This window comes from Symphalangus syndactylus, chromosome 2 (genome assembly GCF_028878055.3).
Source record: "Symphalangus syndactylus isolate Jambi chromosome 2, NHGRI_mSymSyn1-v2.1_pri, whole genome shotgun sequence".
Taxonomy (NCBI): Eukaryota; Metazoa; Chordata; class Mammalia; order Primates; family Hylobatidae; genus Symphalangus; species Symphalangus syndactylus.
Window position 1 is genome coordinate 138,282,169 of NC_072424.2, and position 18,994 is coordinate 138,301,162.

The window sequence follows — 18,994 nt, forward strand, 5'->3', positions numbered from 1 at the left end:
AAGCTTTCCTAAAACCAACACAGATATTCTTCGTATTTTCCTATTGTACCCAGAAGAGTGCTGGTCTGGGTGCATAAGAGAAACATGGCAAGTGCCTGTGACAAGTGGCAGAGGTGAGAGTGGGAGAAAAGCATTTAGTATCAAGAAGGACACCTCCATCCTTTCTGCAAGTGTGGAAGCCTCCGTATCTGAGTGCTAGTGTGTTCTAGCAATGCTGATGGATGTAACAGGTGTAACATCTCTGTATTTGTTTGTTTATTTTGGAGCTGACCTTGTGTTTCTGTGACCTCTTGTGTTTGTTTTCCTTTAGTGACAGAAATAGTAGGTTCGAAACAAAGGAGGATTGTGGGAATCGTGATTCAAATGTTCTTTACCCTTGGAATCATAATTCTCCCTGGAATTGCCTACTTCATCTCCAATTGGCAAGGAATCCAGTTAGCCATCACGCTGCCCAACTTTCTCTTCCTCCTTTATTACTGGTAATGTGGTTTTGGTTATCATCATATTTATACTGATTCTGCAGAAATTAGACTCCAAACCGACATGAAAATGAAAGCAATAAAGGAAATTTTCAAACATCTCTAAAATGGCTACATGCTTTGAGAATTTTTAGAGAATTTTAGGATTTAAAGAGAGTATTTGTTGATGATTTCATTAATAATTGTGAAGAAAAATGAATTAATAAAATACCAGAACACAAAATTCTAAGTAGGGTACTGCATTATGTTTTGTTTTGTAATAAATAGCTTCATGAAAACTGTAAGGCAACAAACCATATCTGCCAGTATTTCAACATGCAAATTACATGCAATGAAGTCTATTTGTTTCTCTGTGTGTTCTATAAAGCAAATGAATATTACTCAGAAATTCTCTGAGGAATACGGAGATGTTAAGAGCATCAAAAAATTACATTATCAAAAAGCAACAGATAAGCATTTGATTTTTGTTGTTGTGTCTGTTTTAAGATGGAGTCTCACTCTGTTGCCCAGGCGGGAGTGCAGTGGCGTGATCTCGGCTCACTGCAACCTCTGCCTCTCAGGTTCAAGTGCTTCTCCTGCCTCATCCTCCCAAGTAGCTGGGATTATAGGCGTGCACCACCACACCCAGCTAATTTTTGTATTTTTAATAGAGACAGAGTCTTACCATGTTGGCCAACCTGGTCTCAAACTCCTGACCTAAAATGATCCACCTGCCTCAGCCTCCCAAAAGGCTGGGATTACAGGCGTGAGCCACCATGCCTAGCCAGCATTTGATTTTTATTGGAATGAACATGTTTTAATGATTCTTCTAATTTAATTTTAATATATGGGCAAGTCAGTTTACATAAATCAGATTCCTAAGCTTTTCTTAATATTTACTAAATCCCAATTCTTTTCATATATGGAATCAATATATTGTAAGATAGCCTGGTTTTGCAAGAGCAATGTCATATTGATTATTTTGATGAGCAATGATCCAATTATCAAGCTGGCATTTTAACCCATCCATTATAACCTTGCAAAAATAATCTGTGTTTCAGGGACCTATTATCAACTCTTATTGACTCCTAAATGTATATCTAATTGCAAGATCCATTTTGATAGAAAAACTCAAGGCAATAGATTTTAGAGTTTGAAATTCCTAGACATAACTCACAACAGCCTCCTTCTTTGCCAGGGTGGTCCCCGAGTCTCCCCGTTGGCTGATTACTCGGAAGAAAGGAGATAAAGCATTACAGATCCTGAGACGCATTGCGAAGTGCAATGGGAAATACCTCTCATCAAATTACTCAGAGGTAATTTCTTTTAGTATGAGTAACAAATATTGCTAAAGTAGGTGAATTGATTTTGTTGCCGCTTGTGTACTTAATGTTGCTTCTTAAATGTATATACAAAATATGCATATATATATATATATATATGTATATATGTATACACAGACACACACTACCAAACATCTGGGAAATCATTTTCAGTTTGACTTAACTGAAAAAAAATCTTGGGAAAAATCATAGGACATATTAAAGAAGAAATGATTATGAAGCTCTATTAGCATCATAGGCAAGGTTAATTGATCATTTCAGTGCATATTTTAATAATTGCACCAAGTTACTTGAATTATTATACTTTACTTACTGTAAGCCCCATAATATTGAGTCATTCATCTTGATTGTACAAACTGTAAAACTTTTTTTGACTTTTAATTTAAAGCTTTAAGTTTGGCCCTGAAAAAATCTGTTTATTCATACCAGAGCTTGAGCAGTAATGTAATATTTCAGTCTTTAAACTCCCATATGCTGGTCTTTCTCCCTTTCTTCTTTTCTTCCTCCGTTCCTTCCTTCTTCCAAGGAAGGCTTTTTGGATGCCTCTTCGTCAGTGTACTAAGAAATGGGGGAGGGCCGGGTGTAATGGCTCACTCCTATAATCCCACTGCTTTGGGAGGCTGAGGTGGGAGGATTGCTTAAGCCTAGAATTCTAGACCAGCCTGGGCAAGATAGCAATACCGCATCTCTACAAATAGAAAGTTTTAAAAACTAGGTGGGCATGGTGGCACACAACTGTTGTCTCAGCTACTCAGGAGGCTGAAGCAGGAGGATCATTTGAGCCCAGCAGTTTGAGACTGCAGTGAGTCATGATCACACCACTGCCCTCCAGCCTAGGAGACAGAGTAAGATGCTGTCTCTAAAAAAGATTTTAAAAAAATGAAATGGGACAAAAATTAAAAGCTTTTGCCCTTTGGAATATTTGATATGCACTTGAGGATATAACATATATTTAAAGCAACTCTTAAATAATTAGAGAATAGCATATAAAGAAAAATATGATGATGTTTTAGCTCCAAAGACTTAAGTGACTACAGAATAACAGAAAGATTGTTATAAAAGGAATGTTGGAGAAGAATTTTTGGATGATATGAATCTTGATTTAAGACTAGGTTGTCAACATTGTTTTTTTCATAGCATTCAGTTTATTTCACAGGAACCTTCTGATAAGAACGTTCTGATAAGAACTGGGTTTTGGGGCTGCGTGCGGTGGCTCACGCCTGTAATCCCAGCACTTTGGGAGGCCGAGGCGGGTGGATCACCTGAGGTCAGGAGTTCAAGACCAGTCTGGTCAACATGGTGAAACCCTGTCTCTACTAAAAAATAGAAAAATTAGCGGGGTGTGGTGACAAGCGCCTGTAATTCCAGCTACTTGGGAGGCTGAGGCAGGAGAATCACTTGAACCCAGGAGGCAGAGGTTGCAATGAGACGAGATTGCCCCACTGCACTCCAGCCTGAGCAACAAGAGTGAAACTCTGTCTAAAGAAGAACTGGGTTTTGTTGGTTGTATTTTCCCCTCCCCAGCCCCTGAAGCTTGGTCATGTATATTTGGATTTCTGCCTTCTTCCTCTCTCTTATATTAAGTGGCAAGCAGTAGGCTCTCTTCCAAAGTTTCAACCGAACAGTTGTCACTGGTGCAATGGTGCGAGTACATTAATGATGTACCTTGAGGTTTACAGATCATAAAATGTGTGGTAAAGATAAAGCATGATCTTTTCAAACCACTATGATAAGTCCATCCTTGTCACTCTTTGAGTGAGCACATTTGAGCTGTGTGTTTTAGGGAAAAATAATATACCCCTGTTTCCCAGCTTGCACTCATCCATTGTCTATAGTCCTCATAGCCGGGTCAAAGATCTGATAATTTGTATTCAATTTTAATCATCCAGTGAATAATCTCTGCTCTTTACTCAGCAGTATCCTGAAGACATTGCACACATAGTCCAGAGGTAAGCATGTATATGATCTACATCAAGGTTTAGATCTTGATTTAAAGGTCTAAATATAGAAATATATTTAGGAATATAGAATATAGAAAAAAATATAGAAGGGAATATAGAAAAATAGGATTATAGAAAATAAATTGGAATAAAGAAAGGAATATATAAAAATAGGAATATATAAAGTGTTCTAGAAAAATAGGCATCTAGAAAGGAATATAGAAAAATAAGAATATAGAAAGGAATATAGAAAAATAAGAATATAGAAAGGAATATAGAAAGATAAGAATATAGAAAGGAATCTAGAAAGGGATATAGAAAGGAATATAGAAAAAACAGCTGTGTGCTGGTAACTTGTGAAATATAATGTTGGATTAACCAGGCATGTCATGTGTGATAGTGAGTATCACTGAGAGATGAGTCTGATTCCCCGAAGCAGCTGCTGTTACACATCCCATGAGTGTACAGTTTAGCACTGCTCCCACAGACCTACTGACCCAGCTTTATTCATGAGCACTGTAGAGATCATGACAACAGGCAATAGTTCAATGTTCCACATGGCTGTGCTTATGAGAGATCATGAACTGTGGCATCCAGTGGCTTCCAAGTCATTTTAATTTTAATATGGAAATTTCCAAACATACTCAAAAATACAAAAAATAGTTTAATGAATCTCTATGCATATCCCTCAGCTCCAACAGTTACCAACTCCTGATCCATTTTAGTTTTTCTATACTCTGCCTAGTTTCCCTATTAACTGAGTAGGAATCAATCCAGCCATCATAGCATTTCATCTTGTAATATTTTCCTCTAAAGTAGGAACACATAGATATCTCTGGAACTATGTGTGCACTATCAGGACACTGCCGAAGGAGGAGCAAGAACTATTCCTGTGGTTCTTAAAATTCAATACAAGTAATCACACCTTTGATCCACCTGTGGGGACTGATCCCTCTTGTGGGAGCAAAGATGGGGCAGTGGTATGTAAAATATAAATATAAAACTAATATCAATGTCATTGTCCTAAGAAAAATAGCCACAATTCCTTAATATCAAGTCAGTGTTCCACTTCCCTGATTGTCCTACAATGTTTCACAGCATCTTTGTGCATTAGACTTCTCCTGAAGTTATGGATTGTGAATTGTTGATCTCTTTGGGTTTATTTAATCCATAGGTTCCTGCTCTTTTTCATTTCATTCCAACTTTGGGAATAAAAAAAATCCTGGGGTTTTTCTCCTGAAGAATTTCCACAGTCTAAATTTTGTTGAATCTATCCATAGGATCCTTTAACACGTTTCTCTGTCTTTTACATTCCCTGTCAATTGGTAGTTAGATCTGGAGCTTAATCAAGTTCAAGTTTAATATTCTGGCAAGACTACTTCATAAGTGGCTTAGTACATTTCCATTAAGAGATACCTGGTGGCTGCTTGTCTCTTCTTCTGGAACATTTCTTGCCACTGATAATCACTGCCTGGATTTACTAACTCACCAGAGGTTGCCAAATGACAATATTCTCATCTTATCGTTACTTTTTCATTTATTGCTGCAGTGCTTAAATAAAGACCAATTTTTCCCATCAACTCTTGGTGACCCTGAGATATAGCTCATATAGGAAAGATAAGACATATGCATCATTTTTTCTTTTCCAAATAATAAATTGCCTCCCTACATCCTCCCAAAGTGATTAATGAGTTGAGTGTGTTTATTTAAACATAGTTTATATGTTTCAATCCTTTGCAGTTGCATTAGTCTGTTCTCACATTGCTATAAAGAACTGCGCAAGACTGGGTAATTTATAAAGGAAAGAGATTTAATTGACTCACAGTTCTGCAGGGCTGGGGAGGCCTCAGGAAACTTACAATCATGGCAGAAAAGGAAGCAAACAAGTGTTTCCTCATATGGCGGCAGACAGGAGAAGTGCCGAGCAAAGGGGAAAAGCCCCTTATAAAACCATCAGATCTCATGAGAATTCACTCACTATCATGAGAACAACATGAGGGTAACCATCCCCATGATTCAATTACCTCTCACTGGGTTCCTCCTATGACACATGGGGATTATGGGAATTACAATTCAAGATGAGATTTGGGTGGGGACACAGCCAAACCATGTTAGCAGTTATTTTGGTGAGTACCCTTTCGGATGCTCAAATTGCTCCATCTTTGGGCAGACACAGCTTATCCGGAGTCTGCCACCCTCTAGTAGCTTCTGAATACCTCCTTGATCTTTAGCACGATGAGATTTTCCAGTCTCATCTTGTAAGTTCCAGTCTCACACATGGAATCACCTATTTCTCCAAGGGAGCTTTGGTTTTTGAAACATATGTCTTCAAACCGAACCTACCCATCTTTAATCTTTTTAATTGTACAGCATAAGCAGAAAAGCAAAGTGTTATCTTCAAGAGAAGGATTTAACATTTAAGTTTAAAACACCTTGCTAAAAGCAGAATTCAGCCACATTATGGGCCACGTCATAGTTTTCCATCTCAAAGGTCCTTATGTCCCCACAAGCACCATCCTGAGCAGAAAACCTCTTCGTGATGACACAGAAGGACTGGCCAGCAGGGTAGGCACTGTATTTGAACTCCAACCCCAAAAATCACAGCAGGATTCCATTACAGGTTTTGTGTAATGACAAGTATGACCGGTATAAATTACCCGTATTTTGGTGATTCAAATACATACCGTCCGTGTCTATGTTAGGATCGCCTTGAAACTGTATGTTTACACAGTTACTTTCACATTAGCCCACATCCCTCTCTCTGGATACAGTTTCCAGGATGTTCAGACACATGACTGAAGTTCCCAGCAATCTCTTTTTACTTTTCACAGAACCTCTCTTCAGTAACTTCTGACTTTTGGAAGAAGTTATCACTGTGTAAATGATCTCATCCTTCACGACCTCTCCAATTCCCACCTCATTCTCAGGGTGCCCATTATAGGGTGTGGAGAAGGTTAGAATGGGTTTGAAAGAATGTAGTTGGATTCAAAGAAGCCCTAGGAGACCCAGCAAGTCAGCATTATTCTCTTGTGAAAAGAACCACCTGCCAACCCCAGCCTGTTCCATTGCTGACATCAGAGGATCAGGTATATTTAGGAGAAGCTAAGGACCTAGCTTAAATCTACCCAAGGATGCTCCATATTACAGATAAGCTAAATTCACTACAAACTAAGATTACACCAATCCCCAGAGCTTTAGTGAGTGAAGGGAAAATATGAGAGGAAAATAGTATGATAGATTTGATCCAACATTGAACCAGGTGCATTTTGAGGGTTGTTTATCCTGTAAATCATCTCAGTTACAGTTCACACGGATGTTACTCATTTCATGGGTAGGCAAACTCTGTCTCTGTCTCACTTGTTCCTAGGCTTCCATTTGCCAAGGTTTCTGGCTGGCCTCTGGCTTTGTTGAAGAGATAGCTAGCACTAGCAGGGAGAAATACAGGTGATCAGGGTCCAGGCTCTCTGAACATACAAACAGTATAACTGTTATTCACTAAAATGAAAAATCCCAAAATCAAAAACCAATGCAAAACAGCGAAGTGGCTTGAGCAACTAGGAGGTTAGGTAGAAATTAAAGAGAATCAGTGGATGGCTAGAATTTTAAGCAGTAGGTAGTTACCCAATGCAGAAGGAGGATTCGCTTAGACACCTAGTCTGGTGGTTCTCAGCCTTTCAGCATTTGCATGTGATAATTTTTAAGGCTTACTTAAAAAAAAAACAAATTATGGGTAAGTCTACAATAATGACAGCACAAGCACAGCCACAGCATGACAGTGTCTCACAATGTCTTCAGGAGCATCCACAATCATCCACTGACCCCAGAGAACATATCAAGGAAGAGAACTGCTTTCTGCTCTGGCCACACCCTCTGTTTTGCTCATAATGCACAGTTCTTTTACAGTGCGGTAAATGTGAAATTTTTCTTTGGTATTAGTTTGACATTATTCCTGCTTGCTAATTTAGTGCCCTGTTTCTTGCCTTACACCTGGTCACTAACCACTCAATTCAACTTTTCATTCTCATATGATAGACAAGTAATAGTACTGTGTGCAAGCATGAATAATGGATGGAGTAACAATGCTTATCTGAGGATATGGCCATTGCCCCAGGTGCTGAATGGATGTGCTTGTCAAAATAAAAAAGAATGAGCAAGTACTTCAGAGTGCCCACACTTCTGGTGGTAGTAGACTTGGTCTATTAGTGAGTAATGGAGAGCTGGGATTGTTTCTAAGTAAGCATGGACTGCTAATATCTGTGATAAATTGTATTAATCCTCTCAACTATTCACTCCCTCTCTGTAAGAGGATTTTACATCCCATCCCCACCCATTGCCACATGACTGACAGCAGTATCTCTCTGTGGGCAATATATTTCCCCATCCAGTGTCAGGCTTGAACACCTGACTTGATTGCGCCCAAGGAGCAGAAGTGGCAGAGTATCAATTCAGGGCAGAACCTTTGAGAGACATCATGAATTCCTGACAGCCCTCTTGCTCCTTCTGTCTGCCATAAGAACAGCAGATCCCAAATCGGTGCTGTTCCTTCAGGGTGGGTCTCAGAAGGAGAGCTGCAGCCTGGAGCAAAGCTGCAGCAGCTGACCTACAGCTGCTGTATGGGACATGGCCAAGAAAAAGCTGTTTCCCCATTAAACTACTGCTCAATGTGTCTGCATGTACTAGAGAGATTTGGGGGTATCTATTCTTGCAGCCAAAGCTAACTAATGAAATTGGTCATATTACTAGTTCAATTGCCAGAGTAGGCTTCAATACATTTTTTGGTGACACAGAAGGTATCTGATTGTGGTAGATTAAATTACTGTTTGGAGAGATTCACATTTTCCCTCATTTCCAAGGGATGAAAATACTTCCTGGGTCTATAAATGCTGGGCATGGCAATGATATTGCTTTGGCCTCATGATAGGTGCAGTGGACTTCCTGCCCTTTGATTTTGGGGTTGACCATGAGACCTGCTTTGGCCAATGGCAGGTTGCTAGATGTGATGCAATAGAAGCTTGAAATGTGCTTGTGTGGTTGGGCTTTATCTCTGCACCTCAGCCATCACCATGAAGAGAAAATTCCCAGGCTCACCTATGGACCCCAAAGGAGGCTGAGAGACATTCAGAATGGAGCTGACCTAGCAAAGCTTCCTCGAACCTACACTAGCAGGCCCCAGCCAGCCCACAAACACATGAGATAAATGAATGCTTACTATTCTATGCTGCTAAGATCAATGGCTCTTATGCAGCATTATTTATCAATAGCTCTGATGGTAAAATGTCAACTTGACTGGATTGAAGGATGCCTGGATAGCTGGGAAAGTATTGTTTCTGGGCGTGTCTAGGAGGGTGTTGCCAGAGGAGATTAACATTTGAGTCAGTGGACTGGGAGAGGAAGCCTCCCCTCAAGGTGGGTAAGCACCATCCGGTTGGCTGCCAGTGTGGCTAGAACAAAGCAGGCAGAAGAAGGTGGGATAGGATGTCTTGCTGAGTCTTCCAGCTTTCATCTTTCTCCTGGGCTGGATGCTTCTTGCCCCTGGACATCAGACTCCAGGTTCTTCTTGCACTTACAGGAGTGGTTTGCCAGGGGCTCTCAGGCCTTTGGCCACATACTGAAGGCTGCACTGTTGGTTTCCCTACTGTTGAGGCTTTTGGACTCAGACTGAGCCACTCGTGGCTTCCTACCTTCTCAGCTTGCAGACAACCTATCGTGGGACTTCACCTTGTGACCGTGTGAGCCAGTTCTCCTAATAAACTCCCTTTCATAGATACATAGATCCTATTAGTTTTGTCCCTCTAGAGAACCTTGACCAATATAATAGCCGACTGTGTCAACACTGAGTGAGCAGCCACTGTCACTGTACTGACCTGGATGATGCAGCTACACAGGTAGTAACTGTGGCAGCAGTTTTGGTTTCCTTTTGACTCCCAGGATCTTAAAGGCCTTTATCCTAAAGATCCTTCTCCTCCGCCCCCAGCTGCCCATACCTCCCGTTTTTGTATGGGATATACTCATAGAGAATAGTAGGCTACAGTTCTAGCTAACAAGGAGTCTCTGATACTACAGAACTGAATAGGCCCTTATTTGTTAGTGATATTTTATCCTATACTGGCTCAATAAACCCATAAGCTTTGATTGTAGTTTCCTTCTTTTTTGGATACACTTATGTATTGTTTATAGCAAATATATTGCTTTTAAAATTAAACATTAGATGTTATATCAATACATGTTGACACATAAACATACTTAAGGCAGTTCCTTTGGTGGTATGTTTATGTAACATCAGGAACGGAATTTGAGCTTTCCAATTCCAAAGGCATTCTTTTAGGCCCATCATCAATATAAATGATACCATTGTTCGAAATATTTCCAAAATAGAAAAGATTAAAACCTCATTAGAAAGTGTCTTGCTGATTTTTTTTTATTACCTTAGTTGTCAGGGAGACTTCTAGACCTTAATAGCTACCATCTTTTCTATAATGTAATGAGCAGTCACACAAAAACCAATATTGCTACAGAAAGGGACTTTCCAGCTTTGGGAATATCTGTTTCTGACATTTCCTTTCAAAGGGGGATTTTTATAAACATAATTTTTGTTCTTCCAAAAGAGGAACCACACTATGATTCCAACTTGCATGGAGCCCATCAGGGATGGTGGTATTTCAGTTCAATTAGGGTGCTGTCTTTGTTAACTGTTGTGTTTAGTTGTGATCTCAGACTTCAGATTTGAAATCTCTCTTCGGGGAATTCATTTCAAAAGATCCAGACATCATAGTTTAGGCACAGGGAGTATCTGAGGGGTCTCTAGGGCAGTCCAGTGTTGGAACGAGAAAGATGTGAGTCTCAAAAACAAAGAAAGTTTCAAAAACAGTTATTGGAGAGAAAGTCACTGGGAACCCATTCAGTGTTTTCTCCTGACAGGGCTAAGTCTTCCTCCTCTCACTTTACAGGATGAATGGTGCCAATTCTACCAGCAAAGGCTTCATCTTTAAAATGACTCATAAAAATGGTAGCTGTAGTATGTGTGCCATCACACTCACTTTAACTTAGAATATGCTTGAATGCATAAAAATATGTCAGGACACTGGACATACTCAACACAGAATGGAACTTTGTAGCCAATAATTAATTTAATAACACTTCCTATTTTTAAAAAATAGCCTGAGTTCTAGAAATGGTGTGTATTTAAATGGATTTCTTTACTTTCCATGTCTTTAACTTTTTGAAAACAAGACTATATGGCATAAAATGAGAAAACTGTTCATGCTACAATGAAATAGCCGTAAAGACTGTACCAGTAAACGGTGCCATCCACAGCATGTCAAGACCCCCAACTTCCTTTCTCAAGCATGGTGCCCAGCACTCATTTCCTTCCCCAAAAGGAAACTCAGCCTGGCATTGCTCAGGTCAGTGGGCTGTCATTTAACCCAGAAAGATATTGAGGGGAAGATGTTCTCCTACAGCTTTAATTGAATTGGAAATTCAATTTAAAGGTGCTTTAAAGAATGAGATTGCAGCCTTGGAGCAGGCTAGGCAGACTTCTGAGATGCCTCATCAGAGAGCAGCATTTTGCACAAGGAACCGTGGTGAGCCAGGGCTTTTCCCCCTACTCACTCAAACTCATCTTCCAGATTTCCTCTGGGAAAATAAATAATTGGGTCATGCCTTTATCAAAATCTTAACTATCTCTGCTGTACAAGTTAGGGCTTGAAAACTATTCATCAGAACTGGGAAAGGAAAGCATTCCGCATTATGGTTCCATAAACTTCCTGCGTTTAGTCCTTGCAATCAATTCTGGTGTCTGATGACATATTACTAAAGAGTGAGTGTATTTACAGAACCCAGGACGACAGAGGGACTCAGGCAGTGTCCAGCAGGGTGGCCAACTGTCCTTGTTTGCCCAGGGCTGGGGAGTTGGGAGTTTCAGAGCTAACACCAAAAAATGTCTCAGGCAAACTGGGTAGAGTTGGTCCCTCCATGACTGGGTCAGTCCTCATCTCCCCAGTTATGCTCAGAGGAAGATTCCAGAGGTCTACACTTGCAGGCATCACAAGTCCTCCCTGCCCATCCCATGGGCCCTGATGCCTAGGAGAAGACATGGGATTCCCGCCTGGCTGGAGGATGGGCCTGGGATCTGCTTGCCAGCCGTTCCCGGGACTGCAGGCAGGTTGCTGAGCCTGTCTAGTTGCCTGCCAGGCTTCCTCTTTCTTCCCGCACCCCTTCCTCCTCAGAGCCTCGTGTTTCCCCGGTTCTTCATCTGGTCCTGAGCCCTTGCCCATTCTACTGTGGCTCTGGCCCTGCTTCATTCCTGCCTGCTTCATCCTCAGAAGGCAGGTTTCTGTCCTGTCCCCACACATCCATGGCCTTAAAGCAAGATGCTGATGCTGTCTTGATGGCTGGACCTGCCCTTCCTAGAGACGGCTGCTGCCAACCCATTTCCCAGAGAAGTCCCCAGGCCACAGACAGCAGGGCCAGCCCGTGGAAAACACAAAGCCCTTTTTTCCCTAACTAGTCTCTCCACGTGGAGGAATAAGTCCTATTGCTTGGTTAGGTGGAGAGCCAAAGCCCTTTCCTTTCTCACTTACTCTTCTCTCACTGCTACCAGGATCCTGGCAGACCACACAGGCAGGTCCATGTGGCTTATGACGCAGGAGTTCCGAGCTTTGCAAAGTGACATTGGCAACTGCTCAGTTATCCGTGATTAGTTATGAATCTAAATGCATGGGCTTCCACCTTTCCCTTCTCAAAGGCTGGGCTTCCCCTTGCTCTTTAGGAGCAAAAGTCTTCACCTTTCTACTCCAGCACCCCTTGGTAGGCAGAGAAGCATTTACTTCTTTCCTGTCTACCCTGAGCCCCGGCAGTATCACAAACAAAAGTAAAACACAAGGCAAAACTCACAGGCCACACAGGCTTGTTTTATTCTGTTAATATTGGTTGTTCTCTTTTTTAGGAGTTGTGTAGGCATCTGATTTGATTATTTTAATTATGTGTCCCTCTCTAATAGAAAACAGGAGCAAGTTTGTCTGTCCTTTTTCTGTTTCAAGCATCTGCTGGGGAAGGACCTTCTGATACCCTCTCTGGAATCCTTCCATCTATCAGTGTGAGGGAAGAGGCTCAGCTTCCTCATGTATTTTGCTCCTTTGCCATTTGGTCCATTCTTGTGTTTTCAGCAAAACCAGTTTCTGCAATCCAAATTATTGTGCTTCTCAACTGTGGATAAATGAGAAAATACTCCTCTCTGTGAACGCACTCCTTCGTGGAGACAATAATGAGTACAACTTCCAGAGCTCTGCGCAGCCAGCAACCTTGGCAGGAGTTCCGGTGTTTTCATAACCCAGAGCTGTGTTGCCATGGCAGTACTGCTTGCCAGACCTTTGACCCACCGGGAAAATTGTCTTTCTTCATGAAATAATCCTAAGAAAAGAGATGTGGCTCGAGGAGCAGATGAAATTCATTTAAATTCCCCAGCACTAGATTGAACGTTGGCGTACACAGATGTGCCCCTTTGATGTAGATGAAGCTGGAGGAAATTGTACTAAAAAGTAAGTAAGTGAGAAAACACATTGTCATTCAGTCTCTTGAGGTCCCATCCGGGAAGATGATAAAAAAGGTATCAGGTGCTGGATTTTCATGGAATCAATCCTGCTTTCCCTAGAAAGAATTAAAATTAAGATCCATCTCATAAATGGGTGGATGAACACCTGGGTTGTGCTGGCATAGCAACACTTCTTCATGTGGGGACTGATGGTGGGACCCACCCACTCATACAAACACCATGAGGCCCATGCAATGCAGAGATGGCTAGATTACTTGGTTTGGAAAAAATAAGATGGGCCTGCTCTGTTTTCTTTTTTCTCTGAATTTGGTGTTATTTGAGGGAAGGAAATATAATTTCATATACAGAAAGGCAAACAGATTGAGACAAAGTCTTTGTAAGGTGTCTGAATAAAGGAGGTGTCAATTGCTGCTGAAGTCCTTTTATCCTTTGCAGAAGAACTTAGATGATGTTAGGGAAAACAGCCAGAACCAAGGATGTTTTTCTGCTACAGGAATCTTTTGTGTAACAGCAAAACTATGTCACCTTCTTTTTTTATTATTATTATACTTTAAGTTCTAGGGTACATGTGCACAACATGCAGATTTGTTACATATGTTTATATGTGCCATGTTGGTGTGCTGCACCCATTAACTCGTCATTTACATTAGGTATATCTCCTAATGCTTTCCGTCACCCCTTCCCCCACCCCACAACAGGCCCCGGTGTGTGATGTTCCCCTTCCTGTGTCCAAGTGTTCTCGTGAGTGAGAACATATGGTGTTTGGTTTTTTGTTCTTGTGATAGTTTGCTGAGAATTATGGTTTCCAGCTTCATCCATGTCCCTACAAAGGACATGAACTCATCCTTTTTTACGGCTGCATAGTATTCCATGGTGTATATGTGCCACATTTTCTTAATCCAGTCTATCATTGTTGGACATTTGGGTTGGTTCCAAGTCTTTGCTATTGTGAATAGTGCTGCAATAAACATACGTGTGCATGTGCCTTTATAGCGGTATGATTTATAATACTTTGGGTATATGCCCAGTAATGGGATGGCTGGGTCAAATGGTATTTCTAGTTCTAGATCCTTGAGGAATCGCCACACTGTCTTCCACAATGGTTGAACTAGTTTACAGTCCCACCAACAGTGTGAAAGTGTTCCTATTTCTCTGCATCCTCTCCAGCACCTGTTGTTTCCTGACTTTTTAATGATGGCCATTCTAACTGGTGTGAGATGGTATCTCATTGTGGTTTTGATTTGCATTTCTCTGATGGCCAGTGATGATGAGCATTTTTTCATGTGTCTGTTGGCTGCATAAATGTCTTCTTTTGAGAAGTGTCTGTTCATATCATTTGCCCACTTGTAGATGGGGTTGTTTGTTTTTTTCTTGTAAATTTGTTTGAGTTCTTTGTAGATTCTGGATATTAGCCCTTTGTCAGATGAGTAGATTGCAAAACTTTTCTCCCATTCTTTAGGTTGCCTATTCACTCTGATGGTGGTTTCTTTTGCTGTGCAGAAGCTCCTTAGTTTAATTAGATCCCATTTGTCAATTTTGGCTTTTGTTGCCATTGCTTTTGGTGTTTTAGACATGAAGTCCTTGCCTATGCCTATGTCCTGAATGGTATTGCCTAGGTTTTCTTCTAGGGTTTTTATGGTTTTAGGTCTAAGATTTAAGTCTTTATTCCATCTTGAATTCATTTTTGTATAACGTGTAAGGAAGGGATCCAGTTTCAGCTTTCTACATATGTCACCTTCTTTAGTGATGAACATGGAGGGTAAGCAGACGGGGAATCCTGGATATTCTTGTTAACAGATTCCTGTCTCCTAGCCTCTGTAACCTCAGCCCCGGAGTTGACAAAACAATCTGTCCCAGTGGGCCACAGATCCTAGGGACTATGGAGTTATTGCAAAGGTCCACAAACCATTAGCAACCAAGCCTTGTCTGTTGAATGAATTAATACATCTTGGATAAAAAAAAATGTACTTTCTTCAGATAAAATTAAATACAGTTAGAATTAATACCCAATAATAAATTGAAAGGTGTTATTAAATCATAGTAAATTTGTGTCATTATGTGGTCTCAAAGAACAGAAGTGAAGAGCACAATTCCTGTCATGTGGGCAATCTTTAAATTTTTTTGACATTAATCAGACATCCTCATACTCAAAAAGGATGAGTCACTGTAAGCACAAATAACGTGTCTCTACCTGTTGCTGAGAGTCTTGACATACATAAACTTCATGACAACAACTTCTAGGATCCCTTCATTTCTTTCATTCAATAAAATAACTTGAGTTCATTATATTTTTATCTTCCACTGACCTTAGGGACAAATTCTACACGTTAAGTAGGGTGGATTGAGTGCTGTGGCTCCCAACTGCCTACTGTCTCTCAAAGGTGACTAGGATGGGTTGAGTACCAAGGTTCCCAATTGCCTATCTCTCAAAGATGAATCTTGGCCTTTTCCGGCTTACATTTCAGAGCCAACACATCACAAATAGTTTAGATCTTTAGGAAGACTGAGGAAGGCTTATGGAATACTCAGCACAATTATTTTTATGGCGCAGAGTGAAATAGAGATTGAATACTTACACACATATTTTGATTAGTATGTGTGTTCCGCCAGGCTTACACACGTCTCTTTGAGATCTGATCTAGACACATTTTTCTAAAGACATTTCAGGTGTTCCATCTGCAGTTCATAACAGTTTATGCACTGCATTGATACAGGCTGCTCTCAAGTTAGCAGGGGACAGGTTTTTGATGTCAATTAAGTGAAATATAGTATCAACTTCATGTAGGGTTGCTTGCTGCCATCCCCTTTCTTTCCACAATTCTGTAAACAACTTGGTACATTTTGTTGTCTAGAAATAGCCAACTTCTAAATTTAAACGAGTTGAGTATTAAGTTATTGAAGTGAAAAATTTTTCACATTAAAAACTGAATCACAGAATTCTTATTGGATCACCACATGTTTAGAAAAACTATTTTAATGTCACTGACATGAGGTTGTCCCAGAAACGAAAGTGTATGGATATACACAATGCAGCAGTCATTTATCTTCATTTGTTCCTCCATTTATTCAGCAGATAGTTACTGGGCGCTGTATTCAAGGCATCTATTTTTAAAATAACGTCTGTGCAATGTTCACTTTCAAAAATGTCTCCCCAGATGCATTCAAGATGCCTTCTATTTTCTCTAATCCTCTATAGTTGCTTTCCTTTTTCCTTTTTTCTTTTTGGGCTGTTTTCCATCTCTTCCTCCTAATAACAGGTATTTATTTAACTATACTTACTTTCATCATATAGATATGCACAATACAACTAAACACAAAGTCGAAGAACATGCATATAAGACATGTCTTATATGTCTGGAAATCACCACAGTGTGTTTTAATTTTGATTGATGTACACACAGACGTTCACACTGAAATCTAGGTAGGGTAAGTACAGCTATTAATTATGGAAACTAGTCTATATATTTGTTGGAATATGATAAATCAAGTGACAGTTCAAATTTGAATAAATAGTGAACACAATATAATATTAATGCAGATTAATTACCATGGCCCAGAGACCAGCCATGAGACATAACATGCTTCACTGTCAAGAACATTCAGGATTGGAATTCCAGAGATGGTGTGTGCTACTGGCTTATGGCTGGTACATAAGAGAATCTCATCTATCTCTAAACGTTCTGCCTTAAGCAGCACAAAGGACTTACCAGTGAACAATGAGTTACCATATGCAGAAAATATTCTTCAAATCAAGAACCAGAAAAGTAAGCAACCCACAAACTCCAAAACTCATTAAATGATTGTGATCTTTATTTTGAGGTTCATCTAAACTGATCTTCAAATTCTTCAGCTATACCTGACTTTCTCTGGAATACGTCTCAGCATTTTCAAACGAAACCAAAGGCTTTCTGAGTTACATAAGGAAGGCAAAATTTGGCTATTTGACAAATTTGGAAGCACTGAAAATGGAGGAAATTCCAAGATGACAGTAGTTTTGGTTCTTGTGGTTTTGGTTCTTGTTTTTTGAGGGGCGCAGAGTTGGGTTACTTAGAACTCTGTGCATGGGTCAGGCATCATTGGGCTGTGCAACACTCGTCTCATGTCCTGCTTGATTTTCTCCTCCCCTTCCTCCTCTATCCCCACTCTTCCCTCGGTAGGTTCCCACTCTAATGTGTCTGATTTATACGTTTGCTATTAATGTGTTCTTATGAAGTGGAGCGTGCTGTGTGTATTCAGGTGATATAAATGGCATTGTGCCACTCCAGATCTTGTATTTCTTACTTTTTTACTCAACTATGTGTTTTAAATGTCTACCCAACTTGTTCATGTGTGAGTGCATTGCTTCCAACTGTCGTGTGATTTTCATTAGGCCACACCTGCTGTGTCTCTGGTCTCCATCTTCCTAATGATGGGCACCTGGGTTGCCTTCAATAATTGTGTTCGGTGTTTTCATACATATCCTCTTCTGACCTGTGTATGGTTCTCCATGGAGTTCAAGGCCTAGAAGCGGATCCCTTGGGTCTTGGTGTGCAGGCAAGCTTCATACCCTGAATAACGCCAGCTTGCTTTCTGTGTCTACCCCACTAGTGGGACCTGTGAGTCCCTATTGTCCACATCTAGATTTAGTATGCTCCAGTTACCTAATTTTTCCAGCCCCCTCAGTGCTTTAACTTGCACATCTCTAGTTACTGGTGAGATTCTTTGTACCTTCACTGGAGCATATGGAAAACAGAAGAAATCGAAGGGCAGTCAGGACTCTCCCAGTAGGCAGGGACCAGGTCAGAGCCAGGATGAAGACAAAGCACCCTGAGCATGCAGCAATGGAGGAGAAGCTTGTGACCCGAGCTGATGGGGAAGGTTGAGGGCAAGGCAGAGACCCCCACTGCCGGCTTGCCAAGAAAACATGCAGGAAAAATGCAGCAAACAAGGGAAGGCTCCATTTTCCTGAGAAAAGGGATGGAGGAACATAGGCGGCATCAAGCCCCAGCTACTGGCTCTTTGAGAATGTAGTCGGGACTTGCCCCAGTCACCCTTGCCCTGAGCACTCAGTGACTGGGGCTGATGTCACCCTGGCTGTCCTTGACCTGTGCAGAAAGCACTGCCAACCCAAGACAGTGGAGGAAGGGCCTTATGTGCCCAGGCCCCAGCAGGAGACACCTACCAGGAATCTAGTGGGACAAGGTTGCAGGGATCCTGGAATCCTGCCGACACCCAACGGCTGGAACAGTTCCCTCAGCTGGCGAGTGGACAGGTGGTCTGATGAGCTCATATGTTATTGATGATGATGTTAAAGATCATGTTCCTGTTGAAATAATTCCCAAAGCATTCAGAAGACTGAGAAGAAGTGATGATAAGAATTGTTCTGGGCAGGAGTGTGTAGTTTCGATTTTTACCTGTGATAAAGCAGAGGATTTGCTTGAATTCACTCAAACTTGCTTTTTCTCTCTCTTCAAAACAACTTTGGCTGACCAGTGTCTTATAGACACTCAATTTGCCTCTTCATGGAACTGAAAATTTTGTGTATCCATACATGCTACCATAGTTTCAGGCACTGGGCATTTCAAAAATGTGATATTTAGAACCTTTCTGTTTCCGTGATGACTGTTGGCATAGGTGCTGCTGGAGCTTTCAATGACATGTTGGATTCAGTCCACGCAAGTTTTGATGCATATTCCCTTAATTTCTGAGCCTTTAGAGTCA

At 40.9% G+C, this 18,994-nt stretch overlaps 1 protein-coding gene and 1 long non-coding RNA gene across 2 annotated transcripts in view; one reads left to right on the forward strand and one right to left on the reverse strand.

Annotated features, from left to right (window-relative positions):
- The window catches only part of SLC22A3 (solute carrier family 22 member 3), a 106,183-nt gene that overhangs the window by 62,624 nt on the left and 24,565 nt on the right, over nt 1-18,994 (forward strand). Inside the window, exons 4-5 of the mRNA XM_055268913.2 lie at nt 311-479; nt 1,657-1,774. Coding sequence (XP_055124888.1) covers nt 311-479; nt 1,657-1,774 — 287 coding nt within the window. The remainder of the gene's footprint in view (nt 1-310; nt 480-1,656; nt 1,775-18,994) is intronic.
- LOC134733555 (uncharacterized) overlaps nt 1-18,994 on the reverse strand; it is a 66,640-nt gene that overhangs the window by 21,151 nt on the left and 26,495 nt on the right. The gene's annotated exons all lie outside the window — the stretch shown is intronic.